This window comes from Sorghum bicolor, chromosome 1 (genome assembly GCF_000003195.3).
Source record: "Sorghum bicolor cultivar BTx623 chromosome 1, Sorghum_bicolor_NCBIv3, whole genome shotgun sequence".
NCBI classification, from domain to species: Eukaryota; Viridiplantae; Streptophyta; class Magnoliopsida; order Poales; family Poaceae; genus Sorghum; species Sorghum bicolor.
This window is the reverse complement of record NC_012870.2, coordinates 79,882,966-79,906,649: the sequence shown is the minus strand read 5'-3', so window position 1 is coordinate 79,906,649 and position 23,684 is coordinate 79,882,966. Positions and strand designations below refer to the sequence as shown.

The 23,684-nt window shown below is 42.0% G+C and overlaps 2 protein-coding genes across 4 annotated transcripts; both read right to left on the bottom strand.

Annotated features, from left to right (window-relative positions):
- Positions 981–14,164, bottom strand: LOC8059498 (folylpolyglutamate synthase). 3 transcript variants are annotated; one of them, XM_021451277.1, is made up of 16 exons: positions 13,882–14,164; positions 13,617–13,747; positions 13,433–13,498; positions 12,984–13,093; positions 12,729–12,789; positions 12,445–12,528; positions 12,155–12,211; positions 11,743–11,803; positions 11,611–11,657; positions 11,454–11,531; positions 11,204–11,368; positions 10,878–11,126; positions 10,679–10,757; positions 10,292–10,444; positions 10,050–10,159; positions 981–1,407 (listed from the first exon to the last, which is right to left on the bottom strand). In XM_021451277.1, the coding sequence occupies exons 1-16, from the start codon at positions 14,114–14,116 to the stop codon at positions 1,348–1,350; spliced, it is 1,746 nt and encodes a 581-aa protein (XP_021306952.1). In that variant the 5' UTR covers positions 14,117–14,164; the 3' UTR covers positions 981–1,347. The 3 variants fall into 3 exon arrangements, with proteins under 3 accessions (XP_021306952.1, XP_021306953.1, XP_021306954.1); XM_021451278.1 differs by lacking the exon at positions 981–1,407 and adding an exon at positions 4,301–4,891; XM_021451279.1 differs by lacking the exon at positions 981–1,407 and adding an exon at positions 9,404–9,949.
- LOC8059495 (remorin) lies at positions 15,036–17,350 on the bottom strand. Its single transcript, XM_002465954.2, has 5 exons — positions 16,978–17,350; positions 16,339–16,383; positions 16,154–16,229; positions 15,653–15,734; positions 15,036–15,522 (listed from the first exon to the last, which is right to left on the bottom strand). Exons 1-5 carry the CDS (start codon positions 17,117–17,119, stop codon positions 15,322–15,324), a joined length of 546 nt encoding a protein of 181 aa, XP_002465999.1. The 5' UTR covers positions 17,120–17,350; the 3' UTR covers positions 15,036–15,321.

The window sequence follows — 23,684 nt, the reverse complement described above, 5'->3', positions numbered from 1 at the left end:
GAGGACGAGGACGACGGCGAGTAGTAGCCTTGAGCTTCCCTCAGCGTCGGTGGCGACTGGACATCGTCGTGCGCCGTGATGGCCACCTCGGAGCCCGGAATCCGCCGGCCGTGGCAGAAGAGGCCTCTCAGCTCTGCTCCCAGGAGCGAGACTGTGAGTACTACTACCATGAACCTGATGAAGCTTTGTCGTGGCAATCCCATTCCCATGGTTTCAGGGTTTCAGCAAGGTCGAGGAGGTTGGAGATGGCAAGAGAGTCTTCGAACTCTGAACAGAGAGGTGTGTTGGTTTCTCAGTTGCTATACTATATAGCGTGCAAGTGCAATGCATCAAGGGATGGTGGTGTCCTAGCTTAGCTTTAGCTATCTCAAAGTCAAAGCCATCACTTGACGGGATTTCTATGATACTGTAGTTAGTACTAGTAGTTTATTGTAGCTTATACTAGTATAGTTTATGATAATACATTTGAATGATGTCATGGTCACACACAGGCAACGGAATAAGAGTTCAGATACGCGGATGCAGACAAGAAGAGCGGCACAGAAAGTAATCCATCTCGGCCATCTGGAGACCCTGCTGTTGAATTGCTGAGGCGATACACGACACCGGGGCAGGCGTGCGCTTGCCTCACCAGTTTGGCTTGGTGCGAACACCGGATAGCAATCGAAATCGAATGGGATCAGAGCGAGGTCGCCCCTGACACTGATGGCGAAACCCAGTGTCATGCCATATTGCCATGCCTAACAGAATTGTGGCTGGACTTGGAAAGATGGTTTTGCACGGATGCGATTCAGCCACAGGGAAAACACTGTTAGGCCGTATCATTGCGTTGCGATATCAACAAGCAATCCTGCAGATGCTGAGGTCAGGTCAGCCGTTAAGGTCTGAACATGGGAGTGACCGCCAAGGAAACACACGGATATGGTACAGGGAAAACACTGTTGGACCATCAGTTTTTCGTCAGGGAGAAAGAACAAGGATACATCATCACAACATGAATTCTTTTTTACTCTGGAGAAGAATGATTGGTTTCTTTGCAGTGTTTGTATTTGAAGAAGAAAACCCATGCACTCTTATTTTGTGAGTGTACAGATTGACCCAATTTCATGTCGAATTCCCAGTTATGTCCAATGATGGCATGTGATCATCCTATTTCATGCCTTTACAAGAATGAGCACAGCGGTTTTCTGGGTGAAAGGCGACAGTGGCCAGAAAACACAAGAACCTCGCAGCTTGGTTAGCATCATAAGCAAACCGTTGAAATTTTCTGCCCTTGCTAATCAGGTTAGCCTTGTGGAGGGATATATCATAGGTCGGCTCCAGTTTGAAATTCAAGCGGTGTATGTATCACTTCTTGATTATTCTCAAGACATCACCAATGAGATGCAGGGAGCCAGTAACCAATACCTAGTTCAGTCCCATCATCAGATTAAAAATGTGTCAGCATCGAGTGTTTAGGCAGTTAGATAAACAAAAGAAAAAAAAAGAGATAATAGTTCCTGAATGGTGTTTTAAAAGAAAAAAATATGACCCCTGATAGACGGTAAAAGATCAACAGAGGTCACAAAATAGCAATGGCAAACTTGAAGCAGCATTTATGACTTGGTGTGCACGCGTTAGTTATGAATGCATGGACAATCAAAGGCAACAAACATTAGGATAAATATCAGTATGCAGATTTCTGTTGCGAAACGGTGTCTGTTGGTGAATAGACACCTTATCACTAATGATCTCATCCGTTGATACAACAAGATTAGAGAAGTGGATTAGCAGTTAATCATAGGATTAGCAGTTAGTAATCCCTGAAGAGGCATGTCCCTTCGGTGGTTCTGTAAACTGAACGGTTGTGTCCGTACGGACATGCCCCCTTCACTTGTATATATTCTATGAGATCAATGAAAGACATAAGTTGTTCACTGTTCATTTACATTCACTCTTAACACGTTATCAGCACTTTTGCTCTACAGAAGGAGAACGACGAACAGAGGCAATCCATGCCTCTATACCGACCACCGGTAAGCCCTATGGCGCGAATCAATGTCGATTTACCTTCACACATTGCTCGTGGATTGTTCTTCGCTCTCCGTCGCGTTGGTGGAGTCCGTCGTGGCCCGATCCGTCACCACGGCCACCATGGACAGCGTCACAGTGTTTTCGAGCGCCTTGGGCCTCGTCTCCGCCGCACTGCTGCCCATGGCCATGGCCATGGTCCATACGGCCGCATCTTCGACTCGGCTGTTCGTGACGTCCGTGCAGATGTTCACCGTCGCCGTTGGTCCCCGATTCGTCGTGGCCGCCTCGCTTCGCCGCAAGATCGCCCTCTGCAGAGCCAGCCACCGTCTCCTCGCCTTGGCGCGGACGGTGCCGGCCCCAGCAACACGGCGCCGCCCGCTGTTGAAGTCGCGGCGCCACCAATCGTCGAAGCCCCGATGCCGCTTGCTGAAGCCGTGGAGATGATGCCCGCCGCTGCTCCAACTCCATCCTACATGCCGATGGAGCCCATATCGCCAGTACCGGCACCGTCGCGCTACTGGTGCGACTTCTGCAAGGAGTACACGTCGATCCCGCACACGCTGATGCCGACGCCCACTCCTCCGACTCCAATGGCGCCAGGCAATGGCGTTCCCCCACTGGATCCGTGGTTCCTGAACACGCAGGCTGCCCCTGCGCTCGATGCAGTGAAGGTCGAGGACGAGGTCGATGTGGTGGCTGCACCCGGCGTCGGCAACCTCTTCAATCTCGGCGACATCTTCAACACCGCTGCGAGGACCGGCATCTCGCCGTACTTCTTCCTCGACAGGGCCGGGCCCTCGGCTCCTCCTCCACCAGCGACACGCGCGGAGGCTGCGGCACGCATGGCTGCGCAGGCCCTCCCGGCGGCGCCCCCAACTCCGACCGAAGGCACAACCACAACAACTCCGTCGATCCGGCGCCTTCTGGGTCGTAGCGTGGCTGCAGTGGACCGGCGCCCTGAGATCCGCAGAGGATCGCGGAACCCGGCGACGCACGGCCTCCCGTCTGCGGCGACCCTCAACGAGTTGGTGAACGGCAGCGGCTTCTACTCCCCTGATGAGGGGGAGTCTTCCTCGAACTGAAGAACTGCAGCAGCGGCGGCGCAGTGGAAGGGAGCAGCGGCACCAACATCCAGATAAAGTGGCGGCGGTGGTCTTCAGGCTATACGGCGGCGTGTGGTTGGATTTCAACCCTAGCTGCCTGTTCCAGCCCCGTATATATATGTGCTGCTCCAGCAAATGGGCCAGCCCATGAAGGCCTACGCCCTGCTTCCAGTCTCCACTTGCACGCTCGCACAGGCTGCTGTGCCCATTTCAAATTCACTTGAACTCTAATTTGGCACAGCAGGCTACTTGTTTATTCATCTTATTTATTTTCAGCAATAATTCGTATATGACTCTGGTGTGGTCTCGTATAATTATTTGTTGTAAAAATAGTACTCCTATATGTTTAGTTCCAGACTTTTAACTATAGTTGTACTTGTGATACTTTATATTGTTATAAAATATCTGTTTGTGATATTATTCAAAGTGTTTGTCCCGGTATGAATGACAAATCCAATAAATAATATCCTTGTTATTGTGACCATGATCTTGCAATTATTTATTTATTTCGCAATCGATCATTTTTTTTATTTAAGTTCCTTTACGCTTTTAACTTTAAAGCACTACGCACTTAAATAATGGATGCGACAATTTATGTGTAATTTTCTTAACAATTATATAACACGCATGTTCTAGAGTCGTTTTGTTGGCCACTCCACAAGGTAGCACCATAGTTGCTACTGCGGGATCTACACTAAGCAATACTTAGTGACTATCCTCAACGTGCGTACCCAACATTACCCCTTAGAACATTTGGTCTACATCTTTTCACAAAGATGACTACCATTAATTTGCATCCCTATTGGCCATACACAAGGTAGCACCGGTTGTTGCTACTGTGGGATCTACACTAAGTATACTACTTAGTGACTATCCTCAGCGTGCGTACCCAATTCGTTTGCAAATTAAACTAAGGTCTACATCAATTCTTGATGACTACCTTCAGACGCGTTATACAATTTGCATAATTAATTGGCATATACTATTTACACATAATATGCCCAATTAGAGGTCTACACCCTTTTTTTTTGACTACCTCCATTGCTTTATTATGCATATAAGAATTTTACACCATTACCGATACAAGATTTATCTTGTTTTTATTTGCATCCCATAATTACAACACACCTCAACATTTTAATAACTTAAAATGTTTCGATGGTTTTTATATCATGTAGGATCAATGACTGTCAAAGAGTTTGAATTACTAGCTCTAGACGGCCACAATTATCCCACATGGGCTATAGACGTAAAAGTTAGTCTTTCGTCCCGTGGACTTTATCGAGCTGTGTTACCACCCGAAGATGGGGTTGCACCGCTTGAAGATCAACACGTTTATACAGCCCTATACCTTATTAGGAGCCACATTCACCCTGATCTTAAGGCTGAATATTTGTTGGAAGAAAATCCACACAATCTATGGACTTCACTTAAGCAACGCTATGAACAGCAAAAGGCACTTGTCTTGCCCGCGGCCAACTATGAGTGGACGCAACTTCGCTTACAGGATTTCAAAACTGTGAGTGACTACAATCATGCTGTCCATAGGATTTGCTCAAAATTGCAATTCTGCGAGAAAGAACCTACAGATGCGGATAAGATAGAAAAGACTTTGTCTACTATGCTTCCCTCTGAAAGGATTCTTCAACAACAATACCGTGAAAGACGTTTCCAAGTTTATTCAGAGCTTATCCAAACTTTACTTGAGGCCGAAAAACATTCTGAACTTATGGTTTGGAATAATCAGCAACGCCCTGTTGGGTCTGCTCCATTGCCTGAAGTACATGCATATACTCAGAATAAACCCATGTCTAATGATAGATCTGAAAAGAACTATCAACAAGGAAACTCCAAGAAGGGTAAAAACAAGCGCAGACGCAATAAGAAGCCCCAAAAAGGTGACTCCAACAAAGGTAAACCTTACAAAAAGGGTAAGAACATTTCCAAGAACAGGGATGATAAACCTGTGTGTCAAAAATGTGGTTGTTATAACCATACTACAAAGAAATGTCGTACCCCAAGTCATCTAGTTGATCTTTACTTAAAGTCTGTGGGTCGTGGACGAGCTACACCAGGACAGAAGTATGAAGCCCATTTCAATCTTCGACCTGACACCACCAGGGAAGAGGCTGGTTGTTCGCAACAAGTTCCTGAGGAACCAAGCAACAACATCATACGAGGAGGCGAGGATCTTGCTGATACAGGGAATATGATCGTGGAATATGCATCCAACGACATATTTGGAGACTTTCACTAGGCTCCCAATCCCTTAGATTCTAATGTCTTTATGTTCTAGTGATTGTAATAATAAACACAATTTATGTCCTATGTGTTGTAAATATTTAATGATGTCATCACTACTTAGTTTGGATATCCAATAAATGTATTGTACACATTTGATATTCAATAAATAAAGTATGTATTCTATATATTATCAGAGAGTTTTATATCAAATTCTTTATTTATATATAGTTTCTACGGGGGTCGATCTGATGGAAGAGGAATTATGCCTAGTGGACAGCGGTACCACTAATTCTATTCTTAGGGAAACAAAATATTTCCAAACTCTTACTAAAAGACAAGGAAATGTTTTGACAATCGCTGGGCGCGATGCTACGATAATTGGTTCAGGTCGTGCCATTATCATACTCCCTATGGGTACCCAAATTACAATTGAGGATGCATTATTGTATCCCGATTCAAAGCGTACCTTATTAAGTTATAGAGATATCCGTCAAAATGGTTTCCATATAGAAACCCTTGATGACAATAATGAGGAAATTCTCCTTGTTACTAAAAACAATGGATATGGCAAACAAATTGTTGAGAAAATTCCCTCTTTTCCGTCCGGATTGTACTACACATACATCAAACCCGTACCACATGTTGCGTACAAGGTAATTTTCCAGAATGTTGATGCATTCAAAACTTGGCATGATCGCCTTGGTCATCCTGGTATAGGGATGATGCGGAAAATTATCAGCAATTCAAATGGTCATGAGTTAAATACTGCTAAATTTCCGAAATCTTCAGATTTTATGTGCACTTCATGCGCTACAGGTAAATTGATCTTGCGTCCATCGCCCGTCAAGATCCAAAATGAGCCACTAAAATTTCTTGAACGCATTCAAGGAGATATTTGTGGCCCTATACAACCAACATCTGGACCGTTCAGGTATTTTATGGTTCTAATAGACGCATCTACTAGATGGTCTCATGTGTGTCTTTTATCCACACGTAACCATGCTTTCGCAAAAATTATTGCTCAACTTATTAAACTTAGAGCACATAATCCTGAACATCAAATTCAATCAATTCGAATGGACAATGCTGCTGAATTTTCCTCAAAGGCTTTCAATGATTATTGTATGGCTTTAGGAATTCAAGTTCAGCACTCTGTCCCATATGTCCATACACAAAATGGTTTAGCAGAATCTCTTATTAAAAGAATTAAACTCATTGCAAGACCACTAATACAAAATTGCAATCTACCAACTTCATGTTGGGGTCATGCAGTCTTACACGCTGCTGACTTAATTCAATTGCGTCCAACTGCATACCATGTTGTCTCCCCATTGCAATTAGTACGTGGGAATATGCCAAATATTTCCCATCTGCGAAAATTCGGTTGCGCTGTATACGTACCGATCTCACTACCTAAGCGTACCTCTATGGGTCCACATAGGAAACTTGGTATCTATGTGGGATATCAATCCCCATCGATTATCAAATACCTCGAGCCTCTTACAGAGGACTTATTCACGGCCCGGTATGCTGACTGCATATTCAATGAGGACCATTTCCCAGCATTAGGGGGAGATTTCAAGTACCAAAGTGAATGCCAGGAAATCAACTGGAATGCCCAAGGCAATTCCCCCTCAGATCCACGTACTCAAGAAACTGAACAACAAGTTCAGAAAATCATAAACTTGCAACATATTGCAAATAACCTGCCAGAAGCATTTACTGATTATAAGGGTGTCACTAAATCCTCTTATCCTGCTCGCAATGCGCCCGAAAGAGTGGAGGTACCAATAAAAACCATTCAACTCCCACTTCCAAAGAAGAGGGGGAGAAGTACGGCCGCTCCTAAGGATAATGCTCCAAGTAAGCGTCCAAGGAAATCGAGAGGTAAATCCTCCAAATCAGTAAATCCAAGCCAACCTCAAGTTGGTAGACACCCAATAGTGGATAAAAATCCAACACCAGGACCAAATCCACAACCCGGATCAACGGTGCATCCAAATTCTGATCCTGGGACATCGGAACACCCTGACTCCATAGTTTTGGGAAATGTTGAGTCAAATAATGGGGTAAAAGAAATTTCCATCAATTATATTGATTCTGGAGAATCATACGAATAGACACATATTTCTCCGCAGCAATTGCAGAAATCTTTCTCAATGATCCAGATCCTAAGACCATGGCAGAGTGCAAAAAGCGCTCAGACTGGGCTCAATGGAAAGAAGCAATTAAAGCTGAGATAGCCTCGCTCACTAAAAGAGGGGTATTCACAAAAGCTATACCCACACCCTCCAAAGTCTTTCCTGTAGGCTTTAAATGGGTTTTCGTCCGGAAACGGAATGAGAACAATGAGGTGGTGAGATATAAAGCAAGGCTAGTAGCACAAGGGTTCACGCAGAGACCCGGCATTGATTATAATGAAACTTATTCTCCAGTAATGAGTGGAATTACTTTCCGATACTTAATATCATTGGCAGTTCAAAATCATCTATCTATGCAGTTGATGGATGTGGTGACAGCATATTTATATGGGTCACTTGATTCGGACATATATATGAAGGTTCCCGATGGAATCCAAATTCCGAATCCAAACGCAAATCGTAACATGTATTGTGTAAAACTACAAAAGTCATTATATGGCTTGAAGCAGTCGGGACGAATGTGGTACAACCGACTGAGTGAATTCCTTTTAAACAAAGGATACACCAATAATGATGATTGCCCATGTGTTTTCATTAAGAAATCTCAAACGGGATTTTGTATTATATCTGTATATGTTGATGATTTAAATATCATTGGCAGTCCAAAGGATATAGAAGAAGCACGCAAACATCTAAAGACGGAATTCGAGATGAAGGATTTGGGAAAGACCAAATATTGCCTAGGCTTACAAATTGAGCACCGTCCTTTAGGGATTTTAGTGCATCAATCAGCCTATATCCAGAAAATATTGGAGAAATTCAATATGGATAAATCATACCCTAATAAAACCCCGATGGTTGTTCGTTCCTTAGAATTAGGGAAAGATCCATTTAGACCACGGGATGTTGGGGAGAAGACGTTGGGACCAGAAATCCCATATCTCAGTGTTATTGGCGCACTTATGTATCTTGCAAATTGCACCAGGCCTGATATCGCATTTGCAGTGAACTTACTAGCTAGGCATAGTGCGGACCCGACTCACCGTCATTGGACGGGAGCAAAGTGTATCCTCAGATACCTTAATGGCACAAAGGATCTTGGTTTATTCTTCAAGAAAAATCATGATTCCAGTATGATTGGCTATACAGATGCTGGTTACTTATCTGATCCTCATAACGGAAAATCCCAAACAGGATTTGTATTCCTACATGGAGGTACAGCTATTTCATGGAAGTCTTCTAAGCAGACTCTAACAGCCACCTCTACTAATCATTCTGAAATTATTGCTTTATACGAGGCATCACGAGAATGTGTGTGGCTTCGCAGAATGATTAACCACATACAACAGACATGTGGTATTGGTTCAATTGAATCACCAACAATTATCTATGAAGATAATTCCGCTTGTGTTACACAGATGCAAACAGGTTACATAAAGAGCAATATCACTAAGCATATTGTTCCTAAATTGTTTTATCCCCATGAATTACAAGAAAGTGGGGAAATAAACATCTTGCAAATCAAGTCATGTGATAATCTCGCTGACCTATTTACTAAGTCCTTACCAACTTCTGTGTTTCAAAAATTGGTACATGGAATTGGTATGAGGCGACTTCGAGATTTGCCAGAATCAGGAGGAGACATCTCCTAGATGCCACCTGTACCAGCATCATATTATACTCTTTTCTTTCACAAGTTTTACTCAAAAGGTTTCTTGTTAAAGTTTTTAATGAGGTAATATTAACATAAGCATGTGTCATATTTTCTATTTTCCCCACCGGGGTTTTTGTGGGAAATATCAAAGACACATATTGCCCTCCCAACTCATCCATGGTTTTTCCTTGAAAAAGGTTTTTCATGAGAGTTATTTCAAGAGGCAATACTTATAGTATGTCGTCATATTTTTCTCCTGATTTTCCCACTGGGTTTTTATAGGAGTTTTAGCGACATATCTCTTAATATGGCTCCTCACTTTTTTCCTAAACGGTTTTTAGAGGAGTTATCTTTATGTCGTATCTCCAATATTTTTCCCCACTGGGGTTTTTAATTGGAATACTAATGACATAGTGGTTTGTTTAAATCACACAAATATATGCTACCTTCTCCTTGTTTTCCTATAAAGGTTTAAAGGAGTTTTACAGCATATCCATACATACATATTCCTCAGATTTTTCCCACATGGTTTTTCGAGGAATCTAAGCTTACAGCTACATTGATCTCAAAGGAAGATTCGATCAAGGGGGAGTGTTGCGAAACGGTGTCTGTTGGTGAATAGACACCTTATCACTAATGATCTCATCCGTTGATACAACAAGATTAGAGAAGTGGATTAGCAGTTAATCATAGGATTAGCAGTTAGTAATCCCTGAAGAGGCATGTCCCTTCGGTGGTTCTGTAAACTGAACGGTTGTGTCCGTACGGACATGCCCCCTTCACTTGTATATATTCTATGAGATCAATGAAAGACATAAGTTGTTCACTGTTCATTTACATTCACTCTTAACAATTTCTACAAGGGAAAGGTTATGTTCTCATGAAAGATTTTACCTGGAAAGAAGTGGATTGGTTTTCTTGGGCATTTCTCCTTAGCCAGTCGATTGCGAGTGGAAGCGATTCAAAAACTTGACTAGTATCACTAGATTTTGTAGTATTTATACCTGCACCATTTACTTGCAAGTGTTATATTATATTCGAACCAGGTAATGCTTGTTTCAAGGAGGAAAACATACAAGGTACTAAGAAATGCGGCATAAATGGCTAAAGAAATCAAGTTCAGATTTCACAAGAACCTTTATCCTGAAGTAACTTCTCCCACACTGTTTGGAGTGACAACTGCCATGATAAATCGATTTGCTCAGGCTCCGCAGGAGCTGAAGTATTAGAACCAAGCTTGTTGTATTGTGATTGGTTCGGCACAAATAGGGCCATGTCAAAGTGCACTCCTGACAAAATTAAACAAAACCGAGTGCACCCATTTAACCTAGAACTGGAAAAATTCGCACTTGAAAGTGAACTCAACAGTAAATAAACCAGTAACTTCGCACAGGACTCAAGTGGGCAGTAAATGTATTTGGTTCCCATTAAACAAATGGAGATGAAAAATTAAACAATACATGAATTAATGATGAATGATTGCAAGGAATATTTTCAGGAGAGGATGGAAATTTTTAAGGTACCATTTTGAGTTGATGCATCCAGGAGATGAGGAAGCAGTCTCATTGGATCTCTCACAGACATGCAATTGAACAGAAGGATCTGCGAAATTGGTTTCAAAAGAATATTTTCATATAAGGGAGGAACCTACTCTAAGATGTAATGCACACAAAAGCAGGTCAATTGAAGCATGAAAAAAAGTAGATATGCCGTGAGACATACCTTTTGAGACCTAGATGTCTGAGACTGCTCCACGGAAGATGGTAGTCTTCCATCATCCTTTGTGGCATGAGAAAACCACTTGGCACAAATTTCCATACTTTCAGGACTGTGCGCTCCATCCAAATAGAAAACAAGCGAACAATCTTTGTCCTTCTCTTCTGAATTCACTTGTGAATCTGGAACAATCTGTGCTCGGCCTTGCAAAGTAGCGCTTGATAGTCCTCTAATAAAATGATCTGGCAAGGGATCCTGAATTCCATAATAGCAGGACAAATTGTCATACCCATCTTTCTTTTTGGCAAAGCAACATGATTGAGAAGACTTACAGTACGATTGAGTGGTATCCTGTCCTTATGTCCCTGCTTCTCAAGCCACGTACTAGCCAAAGCAACTGCAAGGCCAGCATTTATATATTGATGTTCGCCATGGAGTCCAAGATGTTGATCTTTTAAGTGATGGGGCTCCAGAGGATCAGCGACTTGGAGAGAGATCTTCAGAACGCATTAAGTGTCATGGCTAGAATAGAGGCAACCAAAAAAAAAGAAAAAGAAGAATGGAATCGATGATAGGACATACACCCAACTCCGAAGCTCTTTGTTTGAGAGCCGCCATTGCCTCTTCTGGTTGTGGAGCAGTATAGGCCGGAACTCCTTTCTGACACAAGAGAACCAGAAAAGTAAGAAAATTGGCTATATAATTTGAATAGCTTTATAGGAAAGCAACTAAACAAAACCTTGAAAATCCCAGCTTTCTCCCCTGCGATTTCTCCAAGCGTATTCCCTGCTCACAGGCAACAAAGTAAAGATGAGACTGAAAGCATGAACCTAATGATGGAGGTACTTCAACAACTAGTTACATGACTAACCAAGAATTTCCATATGATCATATCCAAGGGAAGATATTCCACAAACTACAGGTTCTTTAACCTGCAGACACCCAAATTTAGAGACCAGTCAAGATCTTTGATTTTTGATAGTTCAAGATAACAGTGGTAATATAAAAGCTGTCAGAAAGCCCAGAAGAAACTCAAGGTAAATTTAAACACAAAATCGTTTTGAAAGTCAAGTTGACACTGAATCTTAGACAAGAAGCAAGCATACAAGTTGACCTAGTCCATCCTTTTGCATATATAATACAAGAATGCTCACAAAAATAAGCATGCAATATTTTTCAGGGCTAAAATGGCACAGTTCAAGTCTACTCTGGTTTTTCACTACTCAAGATGAGTTTTATACACAACCGTTGGTTATACATTACTGCAATAGAACATCACATACCACATTAGTTGCATCAAACTTCCCTCCTAGGCCAACCTCAAGAACAGCAACGTCTACCTGTTAGAGTCAGAAAAAGACAGGGGAAATGATTGGCAGAGCCAGCGAAGCTCAAAAGGTATAAAGAATCAGTAAATTCCTAGTGTCAGAAGAGCATATATGTGATAGATGTGTGAATGTGTCTACCCTAAAATCACATATTGACACAATGCATTGCAAATAAAATGAATTTAGCATCTTGAATATCTTGCAAAGAAGGCCGAAAGAGTAGGAAATGCTTGCATTTGCTTTACCTGCTCAGCAGAAAATATCTTGAACGCGAGCAATGCGAGGAACCTGAAATAGGCTGGCATGGGAATATCATCATCAGTCTTCTCCTGGAAGTAAGCCCATTTACCTCATCATACACCAGTTTATATAGAATAAAAGCAATATGATGATAACAGACAGGTTACAGAACAAATGCAAAAAAAAGTTCCTGAGGGAATCAATTAAGTAGTTTCTGCTTTGTCACTTCTAGGCACTAGGCATCCAGCACAGAGCGACTTTATATGAAACAAGTAATCAAGACACTTACCTTCAACTTGTTCCAGCACCACCAAAAGTACTTCAAAAATTTCTCTTCAGAAATATTAACCCTGATGCCCTCAGAAAGTAGGAGCTAGGTCAGTGCAATCATAAATTCATAACACCTAATTACAGGGACAACATAATAAAGATGACACAGCACACCAGACATTTGCATACAAAAAATCATTCGGAAGTTCATAGGATCTACTATTGTCAACACCACAACCAGAGATGATAAAAGAACAGTAGGAAAAAGAATTACCCATCCAGGCGAAATCGCTCCCTAACATCCATCAAATGTGGTGAGGTGAACAACCCAGTATGGAAGCCACACGATCGCAGGATTGACTCGGTGAATGTGCATGTGGAACCCTGTAGATACAATCAACGCCTTGTTCAATTGACGCCATATCAGGGCCCTAAAAGAATTCAGCATTTCTCATCCCTCTTAAAAGTCGCAGTTCAATACTAGTCGATACAGATATGGAAATGGTTGTATCACGTCCTGGTACCAAACAGGTATAGCATTAAACTGCCACTTTTGTAAAGCTTAATGATTCACATTATTTACATTTGCATTCCAACCTAGGAGTAGCCGTGATTGCCTAGCTGTTGTTCTACAATACAAATATTAAATTTGAACTTTCTAATCAAACTAAAAGTGACACAGCAGGATTGACTCGAGGATGCCACTACAACTAGTTAGTTTACCTTCCCCTTGGTCCCCGCAACGTGAATTACTTTCATCCGCGCGATCGGCTCCTCCAGCTCCAGAATCTACCCGCCATTCATACCAACCAGATCGAACAATAAAAAAAAAATCATCCAATTACGATTCAGGAGAGCTCTGGCAGTAGGAGGAGATCTTAAATTCTCAATGCACGGAGCCACGGACCTTGACGTAGTGCGCCATGAGGTCCCACTGGTTGCCGCGGTTGCCGCTGTGCGCGCGCACCTTCTGCGTGATGAGCGAGGAGAGCCGCCCCAGCACCTCCTCGTACTCCGCGGTCGCCGGCGGCACGCCACCTGAGCAGAAAGCCCAACCAATCACACGCACACACCGCCGCCGTCAGTCATCACCTCACCAAACGTCAGCCATAGCCCGCAGGCACTGGGCGTGGGTGTTGTAAGCAAGCAAGCAAGCAGGCTCGGTTCCTCACCTGGCTGCGCCTGCGCGGCGGCGGCGGTGGAGGCCATGGCGCGGCGGATGATGAGGTGGGCGGAGGGCGAGAGGTGGAGCAGGCGCCGGAGGTGGGCGGCGAGAGGGGGGTGCGAGCGCATAAGCGTCGTGGAGCAGGCGTGGGGAGTGCCGGTGGGAAGGTGGAGGTGGAGGAGGGGGTTGGTGGCGCTGCCGGCGGCGCCGTGGTGGGCCCCACGGGCGCCGCAATGGCGCATACAGAGAGAGAGATTCCAACTGGGGCAGACGGCAACTGTCTCGCTGACTGGTGGACCTGTTTGTTTTTCTAACCGGATTGGGTGGCGGGCGGCGGCATGTGTGATCCGGTAGGTGGGTAATACGTCGACGGACAAGAAGTACGCCTTCCCGTGGCAGAAGCGTATTTTATTGCAGCTGTTGAGCTGCAGCGCGTTCAGAGCTACAGATGCAAGTGCAGCAAGTTCAGGCTGCACACTGAAGCATCTTGGCTTCATGGCAGTGCTCAACTGCAGATGCTTTTTTTTGAAACGATCAACTGCAGTCTGCAGATGATGGAATGAATCAAATTATGCTGCCAAGAGTAATAAATTTTCTATCCACTTTGAGGTTTAGTATTTGGAACCCCAAATTGTTTTGGAATCCCGAATTTTTCCTAGGATGAGCAATCTATGGGCTTCCATCCCTGGTTTTGCTTTCAGATTAGGCCTGAAAGAATTGTTGATTTGGTCCGCCATCAGTGTTTTCTCACTGTTTCTCAGCAGGCTAGCTGGTGATAGATGCTCAGTGAGCACGCCTACTTATGTTTCAGAAGAAAGTTCTTCTCTAAATGCTTTTTGTTGTGGTTTTCCCTTTTTACTCGAGTCCTCCTTTGTACAGTGCCTTTTAATCCCTCTTTATACCAATGCAAGTTCGGTATATCTGCTGGCGACCGTTTCAAAAGAAAATAAAAAGTTCTTCTCTGAATGTTTCCGTGGTGCAGTTGAAAACTAGGACCAAGAAACAGGACGGCTGATGAAAATATAGGTTCCTAATTAATTCCCGGAATTAGTGCATCAAGTCTTCAGAGAGGGCATTGGCATTCCGGTGGTATCTTTCCATCCAACAAAGAAAATGCAATAGAAGACTAGTACATCTGCCTGTTGCCAAACGCATAACCAATTTCTCAAACTGACAAAACTTTCATTATGAGAATTGAGAAGAAAGAACAAATAAAAGGTATCCATCTCCACTGCACTCCTCCTATGCTTAACTATACACAATTCCTTTACAGACTGCACCACCAGATGTCAAGCAAAGCCTTCCAATATAATACAACAGAAACAACAACACACACACTCCAAGGGGATTTCAGTCTTCAGATACATACACATGCATGCACACACCACCACGAACCAACAGTTGTTCCCATCCCAGCATTCGTATCAATCACATGGTCATTTCTTCATCAGGCTTTCAAGAGGCCGAAGAGCTTGGTGGGTGCCTCGCCCTTGGCGCGGTACTTGGCGGCCATCTCCTCCGCCAGGATGATCTCCTCCCCGCGCTTCGCCTCCGTCTGCGCCCGCCTCTCCTCCGCCGTCTTGTGCAGCATCGCCAGCTTGTTCTTCAGCTTCTCCTCGTACGCCGCCTTCTTCTTCTCCAGTTGCTCCTGCCAATTTGCCATGCACGTCATCATCGTCAGTTACTAACTAACAACTCTCTGCTTCCCACTGTACTGCTGCAACAAATATTAGGTGACTTGTCATCGTCCACCTCTCTCTCTTTTAATTTCAGCTCACCTCGATCTTTTTCAGCTCGGCCTCCATCTCCGCTTTCTTCGCGTTCTCCCATGACGTGATGAAGGCGAGCTTCTTGGCGGCCCTGTTGTCATGGACCATCGCATTGCACCCATTGCAGGCAAAAGCAGCAAGTGAGTTATTAGCTGCAGACACAAAGTACGAGCTGATGCTGTTGGTGTGGTTGAGAGGTCAGTTGCATTGCATTGCATCGATCCCCCTGCAGTGCATGCGGGGGAGACGATCGAAAGGTGCACTTTCCTTTCATCGTGCTTTGAGTGCATCGTAAGGTATTAGTTAGTGTGTGATGGTATCTCTCACCCATCAAAACGAACCGGAGTGATGTGCGAGTAGCACGCATCACTGTCACTGGTGATTTGATCCATTTTTATTGCTTTTATTTATTTAAGCAACTGTCAGTTAATTAAACATATATAGGCACCTCGATACTTACTTTTAAGAAACTCCCAATTAAATTAATATAGGTCAGAGAGACCTTTTTACCTGTTCTCGGCTCTCTCCTCCCAGGCGGTGATCAGAGTCAGTCTCTTCTCCGATACAATCTTCGCGAGATAAGCATCTGAACAAAAAGAATGAATGGAGCGCCAGATGAGTGTAATGAGTTTGAATTGAACCAGCTAGAATTCTTGTTTTTTTTCCCTAAATGAACTGAGAATTTCTTTTGTTACCTCTTTCAGTTGAACCTCCAATAGTTGCAGGTTTCTCAGCAGCGTCTGGCAAAAAGAGTAGACATGCATATCAGATTTTTCAGAACATAAAAGGTTTGGTTGTCAGTACTCGATCAGTTGTCAGTGCTTCAGTGTTCGGTTGCTGTTTCTTCTTCTATCTCCGATCCTCTAGCTCTAGGCATCACATTTTTTAATTATCTTGTTTTGCAGTTCGTGAAGAAAACTAATCCATGTTGCCAGGGAAATTAAAACTTATTAGTAGCATACAGCAACAGTTTGTTAACTTCTTATTTGGTTTGTCTCATTTTTACTTCAATTCTCAAAGAAAGCAGTACAGTGGAAATAAAGGGAACTTATTGTCCCGAAATTAATCGATCTGCTTTTCTGAAATTCCCAGACCCTCTCTAGTACCTAAGTACTACTCCTACCTAGATGGCTAGAAGAAAAATTGATCCCCGCATGATCTTTGTAAAGTTTGGTTTGTGGAGATTTCCAACTAAAGCTCCTATCTTTTCTTTTTTGTACAAAAAGAAATTCAACTAGCTAGCTAGTGCAAAGTAGTAGACATAACAGGAATCGTGTTGTCAGGATGAACGAGAAGTAACGAACAAGGATGGTACTGTAACTAGTTACACGTACCCTTGACAACAGCGACGATGGCCTTGGAGTCGTCGTCGTCGGCCAGCTTGGCGGGCGGCGGCGGCAGCGGCACGACGGCCTTCTCCTCGGCGATGTCCTTGGTGGCCTCAACCTCCACCTTCTTGGCCTCCTCCGCCGCCATCTATCTTCTGCTAGCTAGCTGGCTAGCTGGTGCTGAATTCAGTCGTCTCCTCTCAATCAGCAGCAGGTGAGCCTGCAAGCTACTAAGACACGACGACGCTAGCTTAGCTTAGAGAGCTAATGGGGAAAGAATGGTGTGGTGGCTGGGCAGTCTGGCTCTGGCACGAGCGAGAGGAGGGGGAGGCCGGGCTCAAACAGTTAGCTGCTGCTAGGTGGTCGTCTGGCCGATATATAGAGGAAGTCAAGCAAATAAAGGTGGCTTTCAAGCCAGCTCAGGGTATATATCGTATATGTAGGGAGAGCAACAAAGTATAGTTGGTTTTCTAAGCAAGAACAACAAAGCATATACTCCCTCCTTTCCAAATTATAAGTCATTCGAAGAATCTTGGAGAGTCAAAACATTTTCAAGTTTGACAAAAAATATAGAGAGAAATGTAAAGATTTATGTCATAAAATAGTTACACTATGAAAATATAACTAACAAAGAATCTAATGATACTTAGTTGGTACCAAAAATGTTATTATTTTGCTATATAAATTTAGTTAAACTTGAAAAACTTTGACTCTCCAAGATTCTTGGAATGACTTATAATTTGGGACGGAGGGAGTATATCTCTTATTATATTATTACCAACTAAGCATGCAGCAGTAGTGTTTGTTTAACTAACTAGATACTCCTAGCTAGCAAGGTGTGGCTAGCTTAATAAACAAGGGAAGTAGTGCTATATATGAATGGATTGATGGGCTGTTCCAGGCAGGCGATCGATCGATGTGAGAGCGATAGATGGTGGGGCCGGCCGGTTTGCATCTGCATAGCATAGAGATGGTTGGATCCATTCAAGGTGCGCTCTGTGGTAGGTCTGCTAGCTAGGGAGCAGACGAGCAACAGTACGTTGTGGTGACTTTTAGCTAGCTGCAGGGTCATTACGCCTCGCTCCCCGTTATGATTATGAAATGCATGCATAATGTTCTAGTATCTATGAAATTAAATGTTCAACGTAGCGTATTTAAAATCCGCTTCGTTTTTCACACGAATTTGCATTGGTGTATGCATAAAATCGCCAAAATTAATCAAGTCCGCCGGTCGTCGATCGTACGAAATGTTCTCGATCTGATGATCGACTTGTTTGGTGTTGGATGCACGTCATGCGCGCGCGCGGCCATGGCGAGACTGGACTCTCAACCGCTGCCAACCTTGCATGGGGGCCAAATAAATAAAGGACAGGACAGCCGCCACCTCGGTGTTCCAGGTTGCTGCCTTGCTATGCCATTGGCATCCATCCATCGTCCTCATCAACAGCTCACAGCTCCTATAGCTTCTTTATAGACCACGCATCCAACGATTGAGCTGCCTACAGTGTCAGGCTTCGTTCAACTGATATACCTATATATCTTTCCTCCATGCAGCGCGCAGGAAGAGCAGGACCAAATTGCGGTGCACGGCGAAATAATCGTCATTATAAATTGCCATGCTGTAGTGATACACGTACAGCTGAGAAAACTGAGAGATTCCAAGCATGCACGAGCTTTCGGCTGTCAACCAGTTCATGTACCTGCCAGAGAATCTGGGGTACTCCGGATTCTCAAGAGCAAAGTCATGCGCAACTACACGTACGTACACTAGCTAATCCGTGGAGATGGAATAATTAATTTAAGCTGGTATACGTGTGGTGCGGTGAGGGCCCGGCCGGCCCGGGTTGCCTTTTCTTGTGAGAATCATCAATCGATCATAATACCCATTTACTTAGGATAAAGATAAACCATGCACGCACGGCAGGGTGTGGTACCACCACACCTGTTGTGACACTGATCCATCGATATATCGCCACCTTTTTACGGCTGCTACGGTACTGCACCTCGCCCGCCTTTTCTCCCCTACCTGAAACAAAACAAGAAAAAGTAAGGCATCCCTCATTATTAGCAGATTAGCTGTTGTTACATTCTCTAAAAGCCGATTACATTATTAGCTAGTAGATTATATATATTGCTGCCTAGCTAGCCCAGCTCAACTTGTATGTATAATATGATTAATAAATTAAATAAACCAAGAAGATGCTTTGTTATTAGTTACTAGTATATATATTCATAGTATAATTATTTCTCCACCACGCCAGCTGGATATCAACAACAGCTGAACAAGCTCAACTCGATCAGCAGCATATACACCGTACACACCTGAACAAGCTAGCTGTACCCCGGAACCGGAAAGGAAGATAGATCATTGGAACTCGAAGGCCGGCTGAAACATCAGTTAGTCATAATCTAAAGCCTAGTAGTTGCCTAAACCTCTCATCCTTTCAGTATTATATTTTATAGTAATAATAATTAAAAAAGATGGATATATATAATAAAACATTAGATATATACTACTAGTAGTAATCAAATGTAGTTGCGAGATGTGTTGGTGCGTGACAGTTCATGTTTATATATATATTAGCATGAATGTGGGATGGCCTAGAATCCCACCTAAATCATATCTATCATGGTTGTGTGTTCTTCTTTCCGAGCTGAATTAGGAACGAAGCAATGATGAAGCTGGAGGAGGTGGCTGCTACTGGCCTACTGCTGGCTAATCGGATCGGAGCGCTGTGCGTGCATGGCTAATGGCAAGTGACGGGGACACTCGGCCGCCGACAGCGAATCCGAGCTGTTGACAGAGGACTGTATTATGCGATGACACTGGCCGTGTGGGTGCCAATTATTAAATATTAAAGGATATATATTTATATATCCATATTAATTAATTAGTAAAAGTAACTAGATGTAAGTACCTTATGGCTTATGAGTTTCTATACAATAATGTGACCAAAATTACATGCTCTCTCCTACCTATCGTTATAGTAGCAACATTTGTATCTTTAAATAAGTTTATTACGAAAAATAAATTTAACAATCTATCTAATAATACTAATTATATATTATAACTTCTGCGAGGCAAACCCAACCGCTAATCTGATCGTGGAAGTAGTGCTCTCTACAATCTATTTTCCTGGAGAGTTCTTTTTATCAGTTTTTTTTAAAAAAAAGGAGGCGCTGCACAAACAGCGTAAACTTTAGGTGCCGTTTCCTACCAGGAAAGAAGTCTGCAACGCTTAGAAATGCAACAACAAATAAAAAAAATCATCTCAAGGCCGAGCGGCGAGGCTGGGCCCATGCTCCTTGACGGCCTGATCCGTCAAACGAAGCCCAACGTTTCGGCCCACCAGAAGCTCACCCAGCTTCAAAACGATACGCCCTCCATGCCTATAAAGCAAGACGTCTAGAACAGTGACATGGTAATTTGTCTTCTTATTTTTACTAGAAAAACATACCCGTGTATTGCATCGGGACATAAAATTTATTATTCAGTACTTGTGCCAATAATAACTCTGTCGATACATTGCAACGCCGTGCACTGCAACGGAGTACATAATTTATAGCCTGATGCTCGTGCCTATAGTTAAAAGTCTTTGTTGATTTCAAATGGGTTCCTAGCTTCTTACATAAATGTCTATAATCTGATTGTGCTTCCTCCATCCCAAAAAAATGTAATTATAAAAAGTGTGTTGATCAATTTAGCTTAAATTTAACTAAATTTATAGTAATTAATATTAATACTTATATTTTTAAATAAAATTATTATAAAAAATATAGTCTATAACTAATCTAATAATATTTATTTTATATTGTTAATATTTTTTATATAAAAAATTTGTCAAAGTTTAAATGGTTTAACATCTTCCAAAACAAAGAATTGTATTTTTTAGGGACCAAGGGAGTACTTTGAATAATGGAGCTTTTGTTGAAAAAAAAGACCAGCACTCCCAGCATGTGCCTGGTGCACAAAACATAGATGTCCTCTGCTATTAGAGCAACTTCAACAAATATAGTATTCATCTTATCTACTCCCTCTATTCTTAAAAGCTTCAACATCTGGAGTTATCCTAAGTCAAATTTTTAAAACTTTAACCGATTTTTAAAAAAACATTAAGATTTATAGTACCAAATTAATACCATTAGATTTATCATGAAATATATTTTCTTAAGATACTCATTTTATGTCATAGTTATTGATGCTTTTTTCTATAAAGTTGGTCAAACTTAAAAAAGTTTGACTGACACAAATTCTAGGAGTTGAAGCTTGCAGGGACAAAGGGGGTATATTATTTTGGATTTTTGAAGGAAAAAACTAAAGTCTAAAAGGTGTGTTATCTACTTTGCTAAAATAGCAAGTTTGCTATTCCTAAACTTTCGCTTACCATAGATAGCACGCCTACCATAGATAGCACGCCGTCCTCACTGCCTATCCTTTTAAATAAGTTTTTTATTTTATAAAATAATTAAATTTTATAGTTTAGAATATAATTTTACTTAGGCTCTTGAGAATGCTCTTTGACACTCCGTCCTTGGGGAGTTCGCCACGATGAAAAATTCATAATTATATATTAGAAAGAAATAAAAATATTTATTAAAAAGTGGTATATGCATGTTTTTATGAAAGTATTTTTCAAGATAGATCTATTCATATGGTTTTGATATTTTCGAGTTCAACAACTTAAAAGTTATTCGTAATTTATATTTTCAATGTTTGATTCAAACTTTGTTCAAAGCGATTTTCTTTATGGGTATGGAGAGAATCTTGAAAAGTTTTTTGTTTTTGATGAACTAAACAAGGCCATAGTAATTGAGGAAAAAGCTTCGACTTTCACCAGCAATCCATCGTTCGTCTGGACTCTGGAGCTGTGCATAAGGTCGGGACGGGAACACAATAAACACATGGACTTTTCATTCCTAAGCAGAATTAACTAGAGTTGTTATAAGTTAATATTATAAACTTGTTAACTTTATTTATAAGAAATTTCATATCAATACCTATAGAACAATATATTTCATGCATGGTATATCTAATGCTACTGATTTTGTGTCCTAATTAAAATTTAGTGTTATTTTATATAGTTTCAGTCAAACTTACAAATTTTAACTTAGTAATACAGCTCTGTGAGTTAATTTGTTTGGGACAGAGCCGCAGATAGGTAGTTTAGTTGTTGTGCACGTGGGAAAAAATGTAAAATACCACGCACGCGGGGCCGGCGTTGTTTAGTTGACTCAAAAACAAAAAAATTTTCAAAATTCCGCATCACATCAAATCTTACGGCATATATATAGAAAAATTAAATATAGATAAAATAAAAAACTAATTACACAGTTTGCCTGTAAATCGCGAGACAAATCCTTTAAACCTAATTACTCTATAATTAAACAATATTTGTCAAATAAAAACGAAAATGTTACAATGTCATTTTCCTAAATTTTTTTAGAATTAAAAAAGGCCTAAACCGGTCCAGTGATGAGGAACGCGAATATCCTCGATCGTATCGCCATGAATGCATCATCCATGTGTATGTGTACATACCTACGCATGCATGTACAGTGAACGACATCAACTCCTGCTTGTACGGGCTTGTCGTTATGGGATCCAGGGTTCCTCACCGACAGGAAGGTGGGGCTCGACCTGGCCCACGATAAACGAAGTGCATCTTTGACTTCGAGTAGAATATTAGCATGCTAGCTAAATTTTTTATAAAAAATGTCTTCTGTATTAGGCCTTGTTTAGTTTCCAAAATTTTTCAAGCCGTCACATCGAATCTTGCGGCACATGCATGAAGCATTAAATTTAGACGAAAACAAAAATTAATTACGCAGTTTACCTGTAAATCACGAGACGAATCTTTTGATCCTAGTTAGTCTATGATTGGATAATATTTGCCACAAACAAACGAAAGTGCTACAGTAGCGAAATCCAAAAATTTTTCCAAACTAAACAAGGCCTTAGAAATAGAACACTATCTTTGAATTCATCTATAATAGCAAGTCACCTCTCAATTATCTCTACCAATATAAAGATGAGGCTGATTCAGCCGGCTGAATCCAAGCTATGTAGGAAAAAATCATGATGTGGCAGAGAGAGAGAAATGGAGAGAGAACCAGCCGGCGGTAAACTCTTCCCGGGGGCTCTTGCGGTCCGGCCGTTCGGACCGCATCCTTTGTCCGGCAGATTCCCGCTCGAATTTCCCGCGTCAGACGTTTGCGCGCGTATGGTACTCGGAATTTTCCGGTTGATGGCGCCCGAATCTATTTTTATTAGCCTTTTTCCACGTCGTGCTGTGCTATCGTACAAGTAGTACATAAAGCAACACACCCACGTTAGCTCTGACTCATACACGTAATGATTTTTAAATGAACTAAAAAAAGTCATAACTTCTTAACCAAATATCCAAATTAAATTCCGATTGTACCATTAGATTTCTTACAATAAATCTTTCAAAATAAGATCTCACATGAATATATTTAGATTCCCACGGTTTTAGTGCCGAAAATTACATTTACCTCTGCAGCGCACGTCGTTCTTAGACTGTTTCCAAATTAGACATTTAATGTACTTTTTCTATGGCCGGTGCTGGTAAATATTTATTCTCACACATACTAATTAAATTTGGCTCGTGGCTTTACCATGCGCAGCTGGTGCGAGGTGATAGTGCAGCAACATATCCTTGTTACCTACAACGCATGCTTTTAATGAAAAAAAA

What these genes read in the sequence shown, in the direction of transcription:
- LOC8059498 (XM_021451277.1), bottom strand. Translation starts at nt 14,116, where the DNA reads ATGCGCCATTGCGGCGCCCGTGGGGCCCACCACGGCGCCGCCGGCAGC. An exon ending in AGTTTGATGCAACTAATGTG is followed by an intron (nt 11,804 to 12,154) that starts GTATGTGATGTT and finishes GGGTGTCTGCAG; the next exon opens with GTTAAAGAACCTGTAGTTTG. An exon ending in GAAGTTACTTCAGGATAAAG is followed by an intron (nt 10,160 to 10,291) that starts GTTCTTGTGAAA and finishes TAAATGGTGCAG; the next exon opens with GTATAAATACTACAAAATCT.
- LOC8059495 (XM_002465954.2), bottom strand. Translation starts at nt 17,119, where the DNA reads ATGGCGGCGGAGGAGGCCAAGAAGGTGGAGGTTGAGGCCACCAAGGAC. An exon ending in TGGAGGTTCAACTGAAAGAG is followed by an intron (nt 16,230 to 16,338) that starts GTAACAAAAGAA and finishes CTTTTTGTTCAG; the next exon opens with ATGCTTATCTCGCGAAGATT. An exon ending in CCGAGCTGAAAAAGATCGAG is followed by an intron (nt 15,523 to 15,652) that starts GTGAGCTGAAAT and finishes GCAAATTGGCAG; the next exon opens with GAGCAACTGGAGAAGAAGAA.